Source organism: Archocentrus centrarchus, chromosome 24 (genome assembly GCF_007364275.1).
Source record: "Archocentrus centrarchus isolate MPI-CPG fArcCen1 chromosome 24, fArcCen1, whole genome shotgun sequence".
Classification (NCBI taxonomy): domain Eukaryota; kingdom Metazoa; phylum Chordata; class Actinopteri; order Cichliformes; family Cichlidae; genus Archocentrus; species Archocentrus centrarchus.
The window spans coordinates 9946980-9959649 of NC_044369.1; the positions used below are offsets into that span (position 1 = coordinate 9946980).

At 41.0% G+C, this 12670-nt stretch overlaps 1 protein-coding gene across 2 annotated transcripts in view; it reads right to left on the bottom strand.

Annotated features, from left to right (window-relative positions):
• Positions 1-12670, bottom strand: part of lama2 (laminin, alpha 2) — a 224728-nt gene that overhangs the window by 6896 nt on the left and 205162 nt on the right. For both annotated transcript variants that reach the window (XM_030721257.1, XM_030721256.1), the window contains 6 exons: positions 11327-11478; positions 11018-11194; positions 9907-10090; positions 7590-7682; positions 2366-2478; positions 377-470 (listed from right to left, as the gene is read on the bottom strand). In XM_030721257.1, coding sequence (XP_030577117.1) covers positions 377-470; positions 2366-2478; positions 7590-7682; positions 9907-10090; positions 11018-11194; positions 11327-11478 — 813 coding nt within the window. The remainder of the gene's footprint in view (positions 1-376; positions 471-2365; positions 2479-7589; positions 7683-9906; positions 10091-11017; positions 11195-11326; positions 11479-12670) is intronic.

Here is a 12670-nt window from a genome sequence, read left to right on the forward strand (position 1 = left end):
AGGAACAAAGGAAGAGTTTCATGACAGATGAAGGAGAATAACATGTAAAACAGACTGCATGTAATTTCTGTTTCTGTACAGTCTACTGCATAGACAGAAATCTGTAAATTATTGGGATTTTTTTTTTTCATTTACAAAAGTGGCTTCATACTGTGTGCCCAGTGGGTCTAATTTTTTTTAAAGAAGGAAACCTGAGCACCTTATGGCAGAGAAATAAGAAGAGGAAGCTGTTCTTCCAGAGTAACATAGCTGAAAAGTGTCAAAAGCTTACGTATCCTTTATATCCTTTTATGAAATTAACTCTTAAAATACAAAAATACAACAAACAGAGGGACAGAAACAACTAAAAACATGTGTCAGTATATCGGGTGATTACCTGTATAGAAACAAAGTCAGCATGGTTGATTCTTGCCATGTAGAAAACAAGACCAGATGACTCTTTTGTCCTCAGCTCAAACTCAAATTTTAGTCTGAGGAAAAACAGGAATAAATCATAGTACAGCTGAAAGAAAAAACTTGAAAATCACAGGAAAACAGGATCTGACTAAACTGATGACACAATAACAGTAATATTTGTTTGTTTTCATCAAATACACTAAGTAATCACACACAGGTGCAGACTAGAAAAAAAGCGAACTTGTGCATTATTGACTTCTCTAAAGGCTAATTGGTCACACTTGACTTGTTAAGGAGATGAGACTGGAAGAGATAGTAGTAGAGTTTTTAAATAAAAACATGCAGTCTTCTTACTGACAGTGTCTGCTCTCTCAAGAAAGATAAGTTGGTTTGAACCGAGGCCTTGACAAAGCATCATAGAGATATGTGAACTTTAAAAAGGCTTCAAAGGTATTTCTAAATCCCTGGATATTTATAAATCCACAATAAGAAACTGTCTACAAATGGAGAAAACCGGGTGACTGGGTGGCTTAGTGGTGAAGCCGGCAACCACATACATATGCCGCGTTGCGGTGCAGGCAGCGTGGGTTCGAGTCCCGGCCTGTCGCCAATTTGCCTGCGTGTCTTCCCCTGTATCTTTCCCCCATTTCCTGTCTCTCTCCACTGCCCATAAAAGCCGCTGTGGCCAAAAATGAAAGAAAAAAAAAAAAAAAAGTGCACAAGTTTGGAGGCATTGTGATTTGGGGCAGCTTTGCTACTTCAGCACCTGGAGGCCTTGCAATCATTGTGCCTTGCAGCCTGTGACCTGAAAGTTACTGCAGGAGTGGTTGGATGATGCAACAAGACGATGACACAAAGCAACCACAAATGAAGGGTTAAATTTCTTCTTGGTAAATACACACATACTAAATCAGTATTATTAGTGCAGTTCTTAGTGTACGTCTGTGATGCCTATGTATGTACTATTTCAGTATTTCAACAAATATTTCCCATACCACATATTTATATTAGTAATATGTATTCAGTTCTGCACAGCATTGATTATTAGAGTAAGTGGTTCTAAAGGTCAACTGTAGTTTTGAGAGTTGAGTATCTGTCTTGGCTTCTTTAGACAGATCCACAGAATAATGAGTGATACATGGTGATTTATTTGGACAGCAGGCTGCCCTGCAGCTTAGGGAGACTGTGAAGTAATTAAATGTTACAAGTATGATTCTCAAAACAGTCAAAGGCACTGGGCAAGATGCAAATGCCTCCTCGAACAGACCATCAGGATAACAAATAAAATATACTCAGACCTTCGCCTTGTCTGTAGCGTGTTATTTCTTATCATTTTGGTGTTTTTGTTTGGCATTTTTGTTACTGTCAGTTTGGAAAGGTTGTTTTGACGGCTGATCCAGTCAACATGTTCACTTTTTTAAGACATTGTTACTTATACAGTAGATTTTGACCCGGTGTGCACTCGTGTGTTTGTCGACATCACATCCTGCCAAAACTATCACTCACTCACTTCTGCTTTCCCTTTATTTATTTAGAAATCTGCCCTGCGCTGCAGAACACACACACACACACGTATCTGGGGTTGCTGTGTTGAGTATGTTACATGTGGCGTTGTTATACTGTAACTACATCTGTATTCTGGTATCTAACTATTATATTATTTCCTTGTCGTGCTGTTTCATCCCAATATTTTACATACTTTCAGAGGAAAATACTATGACTTATTATCTGTAATAAAGACATAATTACATACTGTACAGTTAGTACATGTGGTACTTTGGTACTCACAGTGCAATTTCTTACTAAAGTGACGTTACAACTGTTACTATAAAAGATCTGAATACTCTCTGCTGTCAAAACTTAAATTCAACAAAGCAGCACTGTGCACATGTTAGTTAAGGACAATTAAAACAGCAGATTAAATAAAAAAAATTACACATTTGAAGAGGATGATTTACTCTGAACCTACCTCTCTCTGACTTTGGCGTCATCAAAGGCGAAGCTCATGTGGCTGTTTCTGGTCAATCCAAACTGATAGGCCTTCTCAAGTGCTGTTGGGGCCACAGCTGATGCACATGAATCCTGGAGATTGGACATAACATGTCAGTTACACTGACAAGGTCTCATCGCACTGCTTCAATTGCCTCTTGTCAACAGGAACCTTAATACCCAGGCAGAACACATGACAATCACACTAACAGGGTTCGTGCTTCTGGGCTTGAATAGTTGGCAGGTCATGGTGAGCCACCAAACACTACTTTATTTAATTGAAAAGATTTAAAAATAAATTCACATTAAATGCATGACAGTTTTTAGTTGAGGTGTTTATGGGGTAATTTGAAATTCTTATAAAAACAATACATTAAATAATAATAATTAAAAAAAAAACATTCTGGTTGCAAAAGTGAGCTTGAAATCTACATTATTGAACACCATATAGTTCAGATTAGCATTCTAAATTTTGAAATATTTACTGCTGCTGTGTTGTGGACTAGGAGACCTCCCGTAAATGGAGGAATGGATGCTTCTTTATCACATCACTGCAGCTGGGGGCAAGGCAGATTTGGTTTTCTACCTATGGAACATGCCACCGTCTGATTCTTAGAAACCCTCCATCTATTTTTATTTCATCTGAACCAAATGTCACAGCTGTCTTCTGATGGATTTCTTGAGCAGTGTATTATTTTAGCAACTTATTCTATTAGTATTGATGTGCTCCTTCTTGTTGCACACTGTGCAGTTCAGTCAGCAGCCACAGGGTGTCATTGTTGTATCTCCCATCATCTTATTTTAGGACTTCTAAAATATTTTTTTTCTCTTTTGCTTGCTTCTACTTCATTCCTCATCACTCTTTTCCTTGTCCAAGTCTTTATCTTTTCTCTGATTTTTCCTTAATTTCATGATGCCCCCCCCGCCCTCATCTGCTGCTTTTATTTCCCCTCCACACCCATATACTTAATTCCTTTTTTTAATCTCACTTTCTCATACAATTTCAATTTCTATACTTTTTCCTCACTTTCGCACTTACTTGTATTTCCCCCACACTCATTCCCCATTCTTTCATATTTTTGTATACTAGCATCAGGTGCAACTTTGCTTTGTTACTCCAAATCAATATCTCATTTCCCATTCTTGGTTTTTGTGTTCTCTTTTTCTTTAATACTACCCTTCCTTCCTTTGCGCTAATTGTTTTTTCCCTCCTCCTTTATATTTGTCTACTTTTCTCTAAACCCTTTCCTCTCCTTTTTTTTCACAATGCTCATCTTCACTGGTTTATATTTCTTATCCACGTTTTTATTGGTAATTCTCCTGTCACATTCTTTCTCGTTTGTGCTCCCATCATCTACTTTACCATCTTTGCCTCTCCTCCCATCCACCCCTTTCCCTTTCCTCCCTTTCCTCCTGCTGTCTGTACCAGCATGTGCCGCTAAATCCCACTCATTCCAGATTCTTTTAACATGCAAGGTTTTTCCTCCCGCTTTGTTCCTCTCAAACTGTACAGATTTTCTATTTACCTTAACTTTTTCCACTTGTCTACATCTTTTTTTCCTTTGGCTTTTCTATTTCCTTACCAAACCCTCTGTTGCCATCCTGTCATTGTCCTCTCTCTTCACTTTCTGCCTACTTCTTGTCCTTGGCTCTTATCGGTTTCCCTCTATTTTTTCTTATCTGACTTTTCTATCTTCGCTCACTTACAGTCACCTGAAGTCCCTCCATTCTGCTTCTACCTCATTCTGTTACCTCCTTTCCTTGTATCACCTCTAATTTTCTCCCCAGATCTAGACTAGTCATCTGTTCACACCTCAGTATCTGGTCTTTCCTTTGCCAGCTCCCTAATTTTTTCCCCCTTCCAAAAACTTCACCCTCTAGTCTGTGCCACTCCTCATTTGAATATATAGTATTACCTATTAAGTGATAAAGGTACTTTGGCATACTTCTAGTGTGAGTGTGAGACAAAGTTAGCAAGAGACAGAGGATCTGAGACAACGAGTGTCTGAGTGTATGTGTGTCTCAATCTCCAATCCTCTCTTGTTCCCTTTCAAGTGAAGACATTCCCCACACCGTGACCTTGCTTTGTTACAGCTGACACTCACCTCTTATCGCTCCCTGTCCTCATATCCGCTCCTCCTCTTCACCCTCAGTCTTTTTTCCTCTTTCTTATTCTTCCCCTATCTAACAAAAGGCAGACATCACTTGCTCAGAAGCCCTTTACTTCCCTCTCCTTTCATTCTTCTCCTGCTTCCTCTCCTCCGTCTTTCCATTAAGCCAACAAAAGGCAAGCGCCGCTCTGTTCAGAAAGGCTCTCCCTCTTTTTCTTCCCTTCCTCCATGGTTGCACCTTCTCTCTCCCCTTCACATCTGTCTTCATCCTTTTTCATCCTCTTCTTCTTCCCTTCCTTTCTCTCATCCCCTCTGCTTATTTCCATTAAGCTAACAATAGGGAGACGGTCTTCCATTCAGGTCTTTGGTTGGAGGTCACACCAATAGATTCTGAAGTCCTTAAGTCAGGCGTGTGTGTGTGTGTGTGTGTGTGTGTTTGTGTCTGTATGTGAGACGAGTGAAGATGAACATGTGTGCGTGTATGTGTGTAGGTAAGAATGTCCACCAGTTTCAGTAGTTACAAAATCTACACTGAGCTTACTGTAGTTCAGGTTTCAGAGAAACTGCTCTTGGCCTTTGATAGTAGGTTTTTGTTGCAGCACCCATTGAAACTGTACAGTGCTCCTCAAGCCTACGATATTACTAGTCATCGCATTGCTTAACAGTATTTCAAACTCAAATTGAAACTATGAAAGTTTTAGAGAACAAAATCTGCTGCCTGACTGTGAAATTAACTTAACTTAACAGATGTTTAATATATAATATATATTATTAGTTTTCTAGTCTGGAGCATTCAGGTGAGGTAAGGCAGTGCCACAATCTCCCCAGGGGTGGACGTTCCAGCAAATTCACCCCCAGGTCAGACCCTGCAATGCTCAGAGAAACTGCAAAAAAGCTACATCTCAGACTCTACTTGCCTCAGTTAGCATGTTATCCATTAAAATTAGAACAATTAGGAAAAGACTGAACAAGTGCAGCTTTTTTGAAAGGGTTGACACGAGAAATCCTCTTCTCTCTAAAAAGAAAATGGCAGCACGGCTTAGGTTTGCAAAGTTGCATCCGAACAAGGTAGTGGAGGTCTGCTTATTTTGCAGCCAGAGGACCTGGGCACCTTGCGGTCAACCATGAACTCCTCTGCATACCGAAGTACTCTAAAGTCAAATGGGAAGCCCTCTGTCTAACAGCTAAAGCTTGGCAGAAACAGGGTAATGGAACAGGACAATGATCCCAAACACAGCAGCAAAGCTAAAAGATAATGGCTGAAAAAGAAAAGAATCAAGGTTGCAATGGCCCATTCAAAGTAGAGACCTCAACCTGACTGGAAAGCTGTGGCAGGAATTTAAGTAAGCTGTGCATAAACAAATACATGCAAACCTCAAAACCTTCTTTTGTACCATGGAAACATTGAAATTTCTCAACTTGACTGTCTCTGGGCTTTCAGATCTTCCCTGTCACACGCAATAATCTTTAAATAAACACAAACTGAATCCTGGCTATAAGGACCAGAAAATGGAGGCGACACACCAAATCATCAATGGCATCTATTTTGCCAACAAGTTGAGGGCAGTCAACAAGGTTAATTTTGGCTGATAAATTGGTGCATCCAAAATTATAACAGACACACCATCAGAATATCAAACAAGTAAGCCTCTCTCTTCTCTCAGTACCTAATCTTAAGGGCTCTTGAGCAAAGCCAGATAGAAGAGAAGAGAACCTACAGTAGGGTCAATCTGATAAAAACTTGTTAGCCTATCTAAGACCAAAGAAGGACCGCCATGTTTGGGGGTTGCTGCTGCAGACTACAATGAACACAGGCACTGCGTTTAATCTGTCTTGAGTTGATCAAATATATGGCATTTAGATGCAGACTCTACAGCCCATCCATCCATCCATCCATCCATTTTCTTCCGCTTATCCGGGGCCGGGTCGCGGGGGCAGAAGCCTAAGCAGAGAAGCCCAGGCTTCCCTCTCCCCAGCCACCTCCTCCAGCTCATCCGGAGGGACCCCAAGGCGTTCCCAGGCCAGCCGAGATACATAATCTCTCCAGCGTGTCCTGGGTCTACCACGGGGCCTCTTCCCGGTGGGACATGCCCGGAACACCTCACCCAGGAGGCGGCCAGGAGGCATCCTAATCAGATGCCCGAGCCACCTCAACTGGCTCCTTTCGATGTGGAGGAGCAGCGGCTCTACTCTGAGCCCCTCCCGGATGGCCGCACTCCTCACCTTATCTCTAAGGGAAAGGCCAGCCACCCTTCGAAGGAAACTCATTTCTGCCGCTTGTATTCGCGATCTTATTCTTTCGGTCACTACCCAAAGCTCGTGACCATAGGTGAGGGTAGGAACGTAGATCGACCGGTAAATCGAGAGCTTATCATGGTGGAGGGGTTTGTGTGTCCCAGTGATCCCAGGAGCTATGTTGTCTGGGGGCTTGTCCCCCTGGTAGGGTCTCCCATGGCAAACTGGTCCTGGGTGAGGGTCCAGACAAAGAGCGGTTCAGAAGACCCTTATGAGTGAAAAAACAAGGGAACAGTTTACCCTGCCCGGGATAGGGTTACCGGGGCCCCACCCTGGAGCCAGGCCTGGGGAGGGAGCTCGAGGGAGAGCGTCTGGTGGCCAGGCATTAGCCCGTGGTGCTTGGCCGGGCGCAGCCCGAAGAGGTTACATGGGCCCGCCCTCCTGCAGGCCCACCACCCGCAGGAGGTGTCGTAGGGGTCGGGTGCAGTGTGTGTCGGGCGGTGGCCGAGGGCGGAGGCCCTGGCGGACCGATCCCCGGCTATCGAAACTGGCTATTGGGACATGGAATGACTCTACAGCCCACTAAGTCTAAATCACCAACATCTGTTCCATTTCTCACTCTCTGAATAGCACTAACTCTTTTAGAAAATAATGCTTTAATAATGTTTTTAGAAAGATTAAATTATGTATTTGTAATATGTTTTTTATTTAGGATTATGTCTTCAGTAGGAATGAACAGGGGTTGAGTTTGCAAGCCACAGTGGAAATTTATTTTTAAGATATTAACACAATGCTTACATTTGACTTTTTGAATGGCAAACCAGTCCCGAATCAGTGTGTTTGTGCGTGTGTGTATACCGCATCTGTGCCGGGATCCTGTTTAGCAGTGGGTGGTGCTACAGCAGCAGGTGCAGTGGGTGTAGCAGCAGGTGGGGAAGGGGGTACGGCTTCCTGCAAGTCAGCAGTTGGAGAGTCGGAAGGAAGCTGGTTAATGGCAGCCACAGAGCCAGAATGGCGACAGTGGCGATGGCAAACCCAAAAAAAGCAACAGGCAGGCGATGATATCGTAAAAAAAAAGTCCAGGAAAAGTGCTTAGAAAGCGTGCTTAGAAAAGACAGAAAAAGTAGTCCCCATTCCCTGTTAGACTCTCAACATAATTTCTTGCCCTGACAGAAGAATAGGTCAGGGCCTACTTCTAGCTTTTTTTTAAAAATATAAAGTCTTATTTTGGAGTTGAAAATATAACCTATTTAACTTTATTAATGTTGCATTACAGTGTAAATGAAGGAAACTATAGAGCTGTGATTTAAAAGGCTAATTAGAGGCAGTTATCACTTCATCAATCAGAATACCAAATGAAAAAGAAAAATGTTTAAATTAAAATCTGAGTTACATTTTTCAGAGGTTCACTGAGGCCTGTGGCCATTGTGGAGCCTCTTCAACCTCTCACTTGGTGCTCAGTAACTATCGGACAAATCACAAACACAGAAGAAGCCGTGGCAGGTAAGTGGGAAGTAGAGAAGCTCTTCTTTATATTAATGCACATGCTGAGGCTGTTGTTTTCTGTCAATTGTGATTCGACCTGTGTTTACTTCTTCATTTTGACAATACCCTTACTGTTGATGAAAAATGCATGTCACAACCTGTGTGTGCAGAGCTCCATTGCATAATGATTTGAAAACAATGTGCTAAGAGCCGAAACTGTGCCATTCAGTTTTTTAAAAAACTGTTTGATAATGAAAACGTTGTCGATGCATTAACAGTGATGCATGCATTAGAAGACAAAAATTGCAACACTGATGCAGTGGAAACATGTTTTCTAGATCTAAATATATAAATAAATAAAACTTTCAAATAATAACTTTAAAAAAAGTTGAAAACATGTAGCAACCAAGTCACAGAGATTTTTTTTGGAACAACAGTTTCATGTTTAGCTGTTCATGAAGATCAAAAACAAAATCCACTTTACAGAGAAATACACCTTTGAACTGAAGTAAATCCAAAAAGTAATGATTGAAGCTGGTGGATGAAAGATCATTTTATTTTATTCTATAATATAGAGCTATTTTTTTTTTATGTTTTCTTTTTTTTGGCTGCTAAAATCCCATATTTTGGGATACATGAAGCCTATTTATCTGTTGCTTTAGCTGATCCAAAATATCTGCTGTATACTGCATTATGATATAAACTTAACATAAAACTTTTAAAGAGTCAAGAGTGTTAACAAAGCACCAAACAAACAAAACATGAATTATTAAAAAAGCAAACAAACAAACAAACAAAAAACACCAACTAACAGAATATGTGTAGATGGGGACTCGGAGAACTATGGCTCCTAACAGCCTGCAGTCTAATTCATAAAAGCAGATGAATTTTCAGCCCATAAAGCAACAAACCAGAGTTATAATTTAGACTGCAGAGCTCTTTGGCTCTGTGCTTGAAGATAAATGTCCCTTTAGAGGTGTAGTTTAGCAGCTAACTGGGTAACTGATAACCTATGCCTGCTGAAAGACATATATGTGAAATATATCTTGTCTAACCCGGTGCTAAGAGTATAAAAATGACTCACTGCACGCCAGTCTCTTAGCATAGTGGCTAAATATTAGCTCAGAGTATTTGGCTCCTTTGCACTCATAAAAGCATTAATTGCATGCACAGTTAGCCTAGCATAGCGCCATGGCTCCACTCTGTATAACAGGCTGCCAGGGCTGGCGTTTAGTGACTCAAGGCTAAAGGGACTATAAAGAAGAGTTAATGGCCTGTACAACTGCTGTGTGATGAATCGCTAAGCTAACACGGCAAGCCATGGCTGCATTTCATCAGAGAAAGGTGTGAGTGTATATTCTGAATATCATAGTCCAATATATATATATATATATATATATATATATATATATATATATATATATATATATATATATATATATATATATATATATATGTACACAGGTGAATGTGTGTGTGTCTTTTTACTGCCCTGTAGTCTGTCTGCCTTAAGCGTACATATGCAGTTTTTATATTTAGTCAGCCTAAAACAGGCTGACTAAACAAGACAAACAAAAACAGGCAGTTGGAGTACTGATATTAATGCTCTGCATATACTATACTTTATTTACTCGTAAAGTCTTTCATTAGTTTAAGGGCATGCATAGTGCTGTTACTTTTAGCCACTTACAGCAGGAGAACCCGGAGGTGGTGTGATGGGTGCTGGGGTCAGTGGAGGCCGGAGTGCCTCTGACTCCTCTCTTTCGAGCTCCTCCTTTTCTGGACGAGGAGGTGGAGGCGGCGGTGGGGCGAGGTTGGGACACTGACCAATTTCAGCATTCTCAAAGGAAACGGGCTGAGAGAAATCCGACAAACTGAGAGAGGAATGGGCAGTTAGATGTAAAAATGATGGGAACAACAGAATTAAATAAAACTGAGCTCATCGAGGTTTCCTGTGCTTCATCATGTCAAACCTTTTATTTCCTTTATACAGTACAGGAATTTAGTACTTTACATATACAAATAAATCTGCAACCAGGCAGTCTGAACTGACTATCATAACACGTGGTGGATTCCCTGCCAGTGAACAAAAACACCAACAACAATCTTGCCTATCTGAGCTACTAAATCTGTGAACAGGCCTAATTTTTTGCCTAAATCAATTGAGCATTCTGGCTGTGAGCACAGCGTCCCCACCTGTCCCCAAGTCTTTTGTTTGCATGGGACTTCCAATCAAAAGATTTTTTTTTTGGCTTAAAGGAAAGTGTCCTTAGAAGGAAAAGGAGCTAAAATAGCTTGTTCAGATGGTGGATGAACTGACATGCAGGCAGATGTAGGCTTAGTAAAGGTTACAGTGTCGGGGTGGTAGGGTTGAAATGCAGGGAATGACACAATCATAAACACACAAAGATGAGGCAGCGTAATCTGAGTTATGAGCATGTTTATGGTGCTGGACAGCTCAATTACTGCTGTTCAGACAGAAAGAGGGACTTTATCATCATCACCACCAACATCATGACCTGCTGCAATGACATTAACTACTGTTTAACCCAGCAGTGTGTAATGTCTATGGTTATCATTAAAGCAGAAAGTGCAGTGTTTGAGTAGTGATCAAGCAGGTTTAAGGGGAACATTTTCAACAGAATGTAAAGCAGTTGTGTAGTGAATAAGTCTTTTCGCCTGTGTCTGACCTCAACGTAGAAGAACACAGAGGCTTGAAGATCATGCTGGCATAACATGCATTTGTACGAAAAAAAAAAATCTTGAAATGATATCTGTCAAAATGACAACATTTTACTTACACAGCATTGACCATGAGGTTCCATATGCATCCTTTAAATGGGATGTTGGCTCTGTTGGAGGTCTGCTCGATTTCTGCAGGAATACCACCAAGGAAGATACGTTGTAAGTTCAATGGCTGGTCATTGGGAAGCAAGCCCTTCATCCTGGCTTCCTCATCCACCTGGATGGCAAAAGATCTGTTGGAAAACAGAAACAAATCCACAGGCATTAAATGGATTATACGGTACAGAATAAAATATCTTCAAAGCCGTTAAAAAGATTGCAAGAAGCATTAGAATAGATTTAAACTTCCAAAGCAAAACACACACCTGCCAGCTAGCCTCTCTATGCGGAGTGAGTGTTCTCTGCCATCATTCAGCGCGCCCTGTTCAGGCCGTCTGATGACAGCTCGTGGATTGTGGCTGCCGGTGAACACTACAACTTCCAGTGCACCTCTGTTGAGCATGACTGAGAGGTAGGGCTGCAGGAGTTGGAGATAAAATTCATTAATATGGTCAACATGAACATTCAAACTACTCTTAGGTGACAGAGCATGGTAAAAGGAACAACTAAAATAAATGCACAAGGAGTTACAACACCACCCATATACCATATGCACCATATACCACTTTAAAAGCTGATTCAAGCAGCAGCAGATTAATAATGTAGTTGAAGAGGTCATCAGAATAGCAGAAACTTTACTTTGATGACTAGAAGATGACGTAAAATATAAATGCAGGTGTGTTTGTTTCATTGTCACTTTCATGTAACCAAGAAAACCTTGTTGAGCCTAAAAAAACCCCAAAACAAGATCTTCTCACAAAAAGGTCAAATGATCACAAAATGCTTCATTAGTTTATAAAAAAAATGTGATTGCAAAATTAGAAACACAAGCATCTAATTAAAGATTATTTTCTAAAAAGACAAGTGGAAGAAAAACTTTAACCCCACATACACAAAGAGACGAAGAGAAACAACACAAAGAGCTGAATGTGGATGCTCATTCTAGACTTGAGCAACAACAGTTTGACCTAATCTGCAAAACCTAGCTGCAACCTGCATCATTTTATAAAATAAGCATCATCATAATCGGTCAGTTTCAGCTCACACACAAAAAAACACACATACAAAAAAAACATGTCCCTTTGGTTTTAACTTTATATCCACATCAACAAGAAGAGAAAAAGGGGAAAGAAAGGGCATGGAAACAGACAGAAAAAGAAAAACGGGAGGAAAAACAGAGAGGATTAGAGCAGAGAAAGGGTAAGGAGGAAAGGGGAGGTGAGTAGGGGGAGATATATTGTATATAGAGAGAAATTGGGGGGAAATAAGCAAGATAGGGGAAGATGGGGGGAGCGAGGAGGAAAGGATAACAAGAGATGAGAGGAACAGAGAGAGGAGGATAATAGGGGGAAGAGATGAGAGGGCAGAGAGCAAAACAGCAAGCACGATAGAGATGGAGAAAGAGAGAAAGAGTGAGACAGACAGAGAGGTGCTAGAGAGCAGCGGTGCAGGGTCAGGCTAATTTGAATTTTAATTCACTGTGTGCCAGAGGGCGAAGTGGGAGACAATTTACCACCTGAAAATGGAATTTCAATTTGAGGTCGGGGACAAATTGAACTGAGATGTAGCTACAACATGGCTCTCGCTGCGCCATCTCATACTCATACATG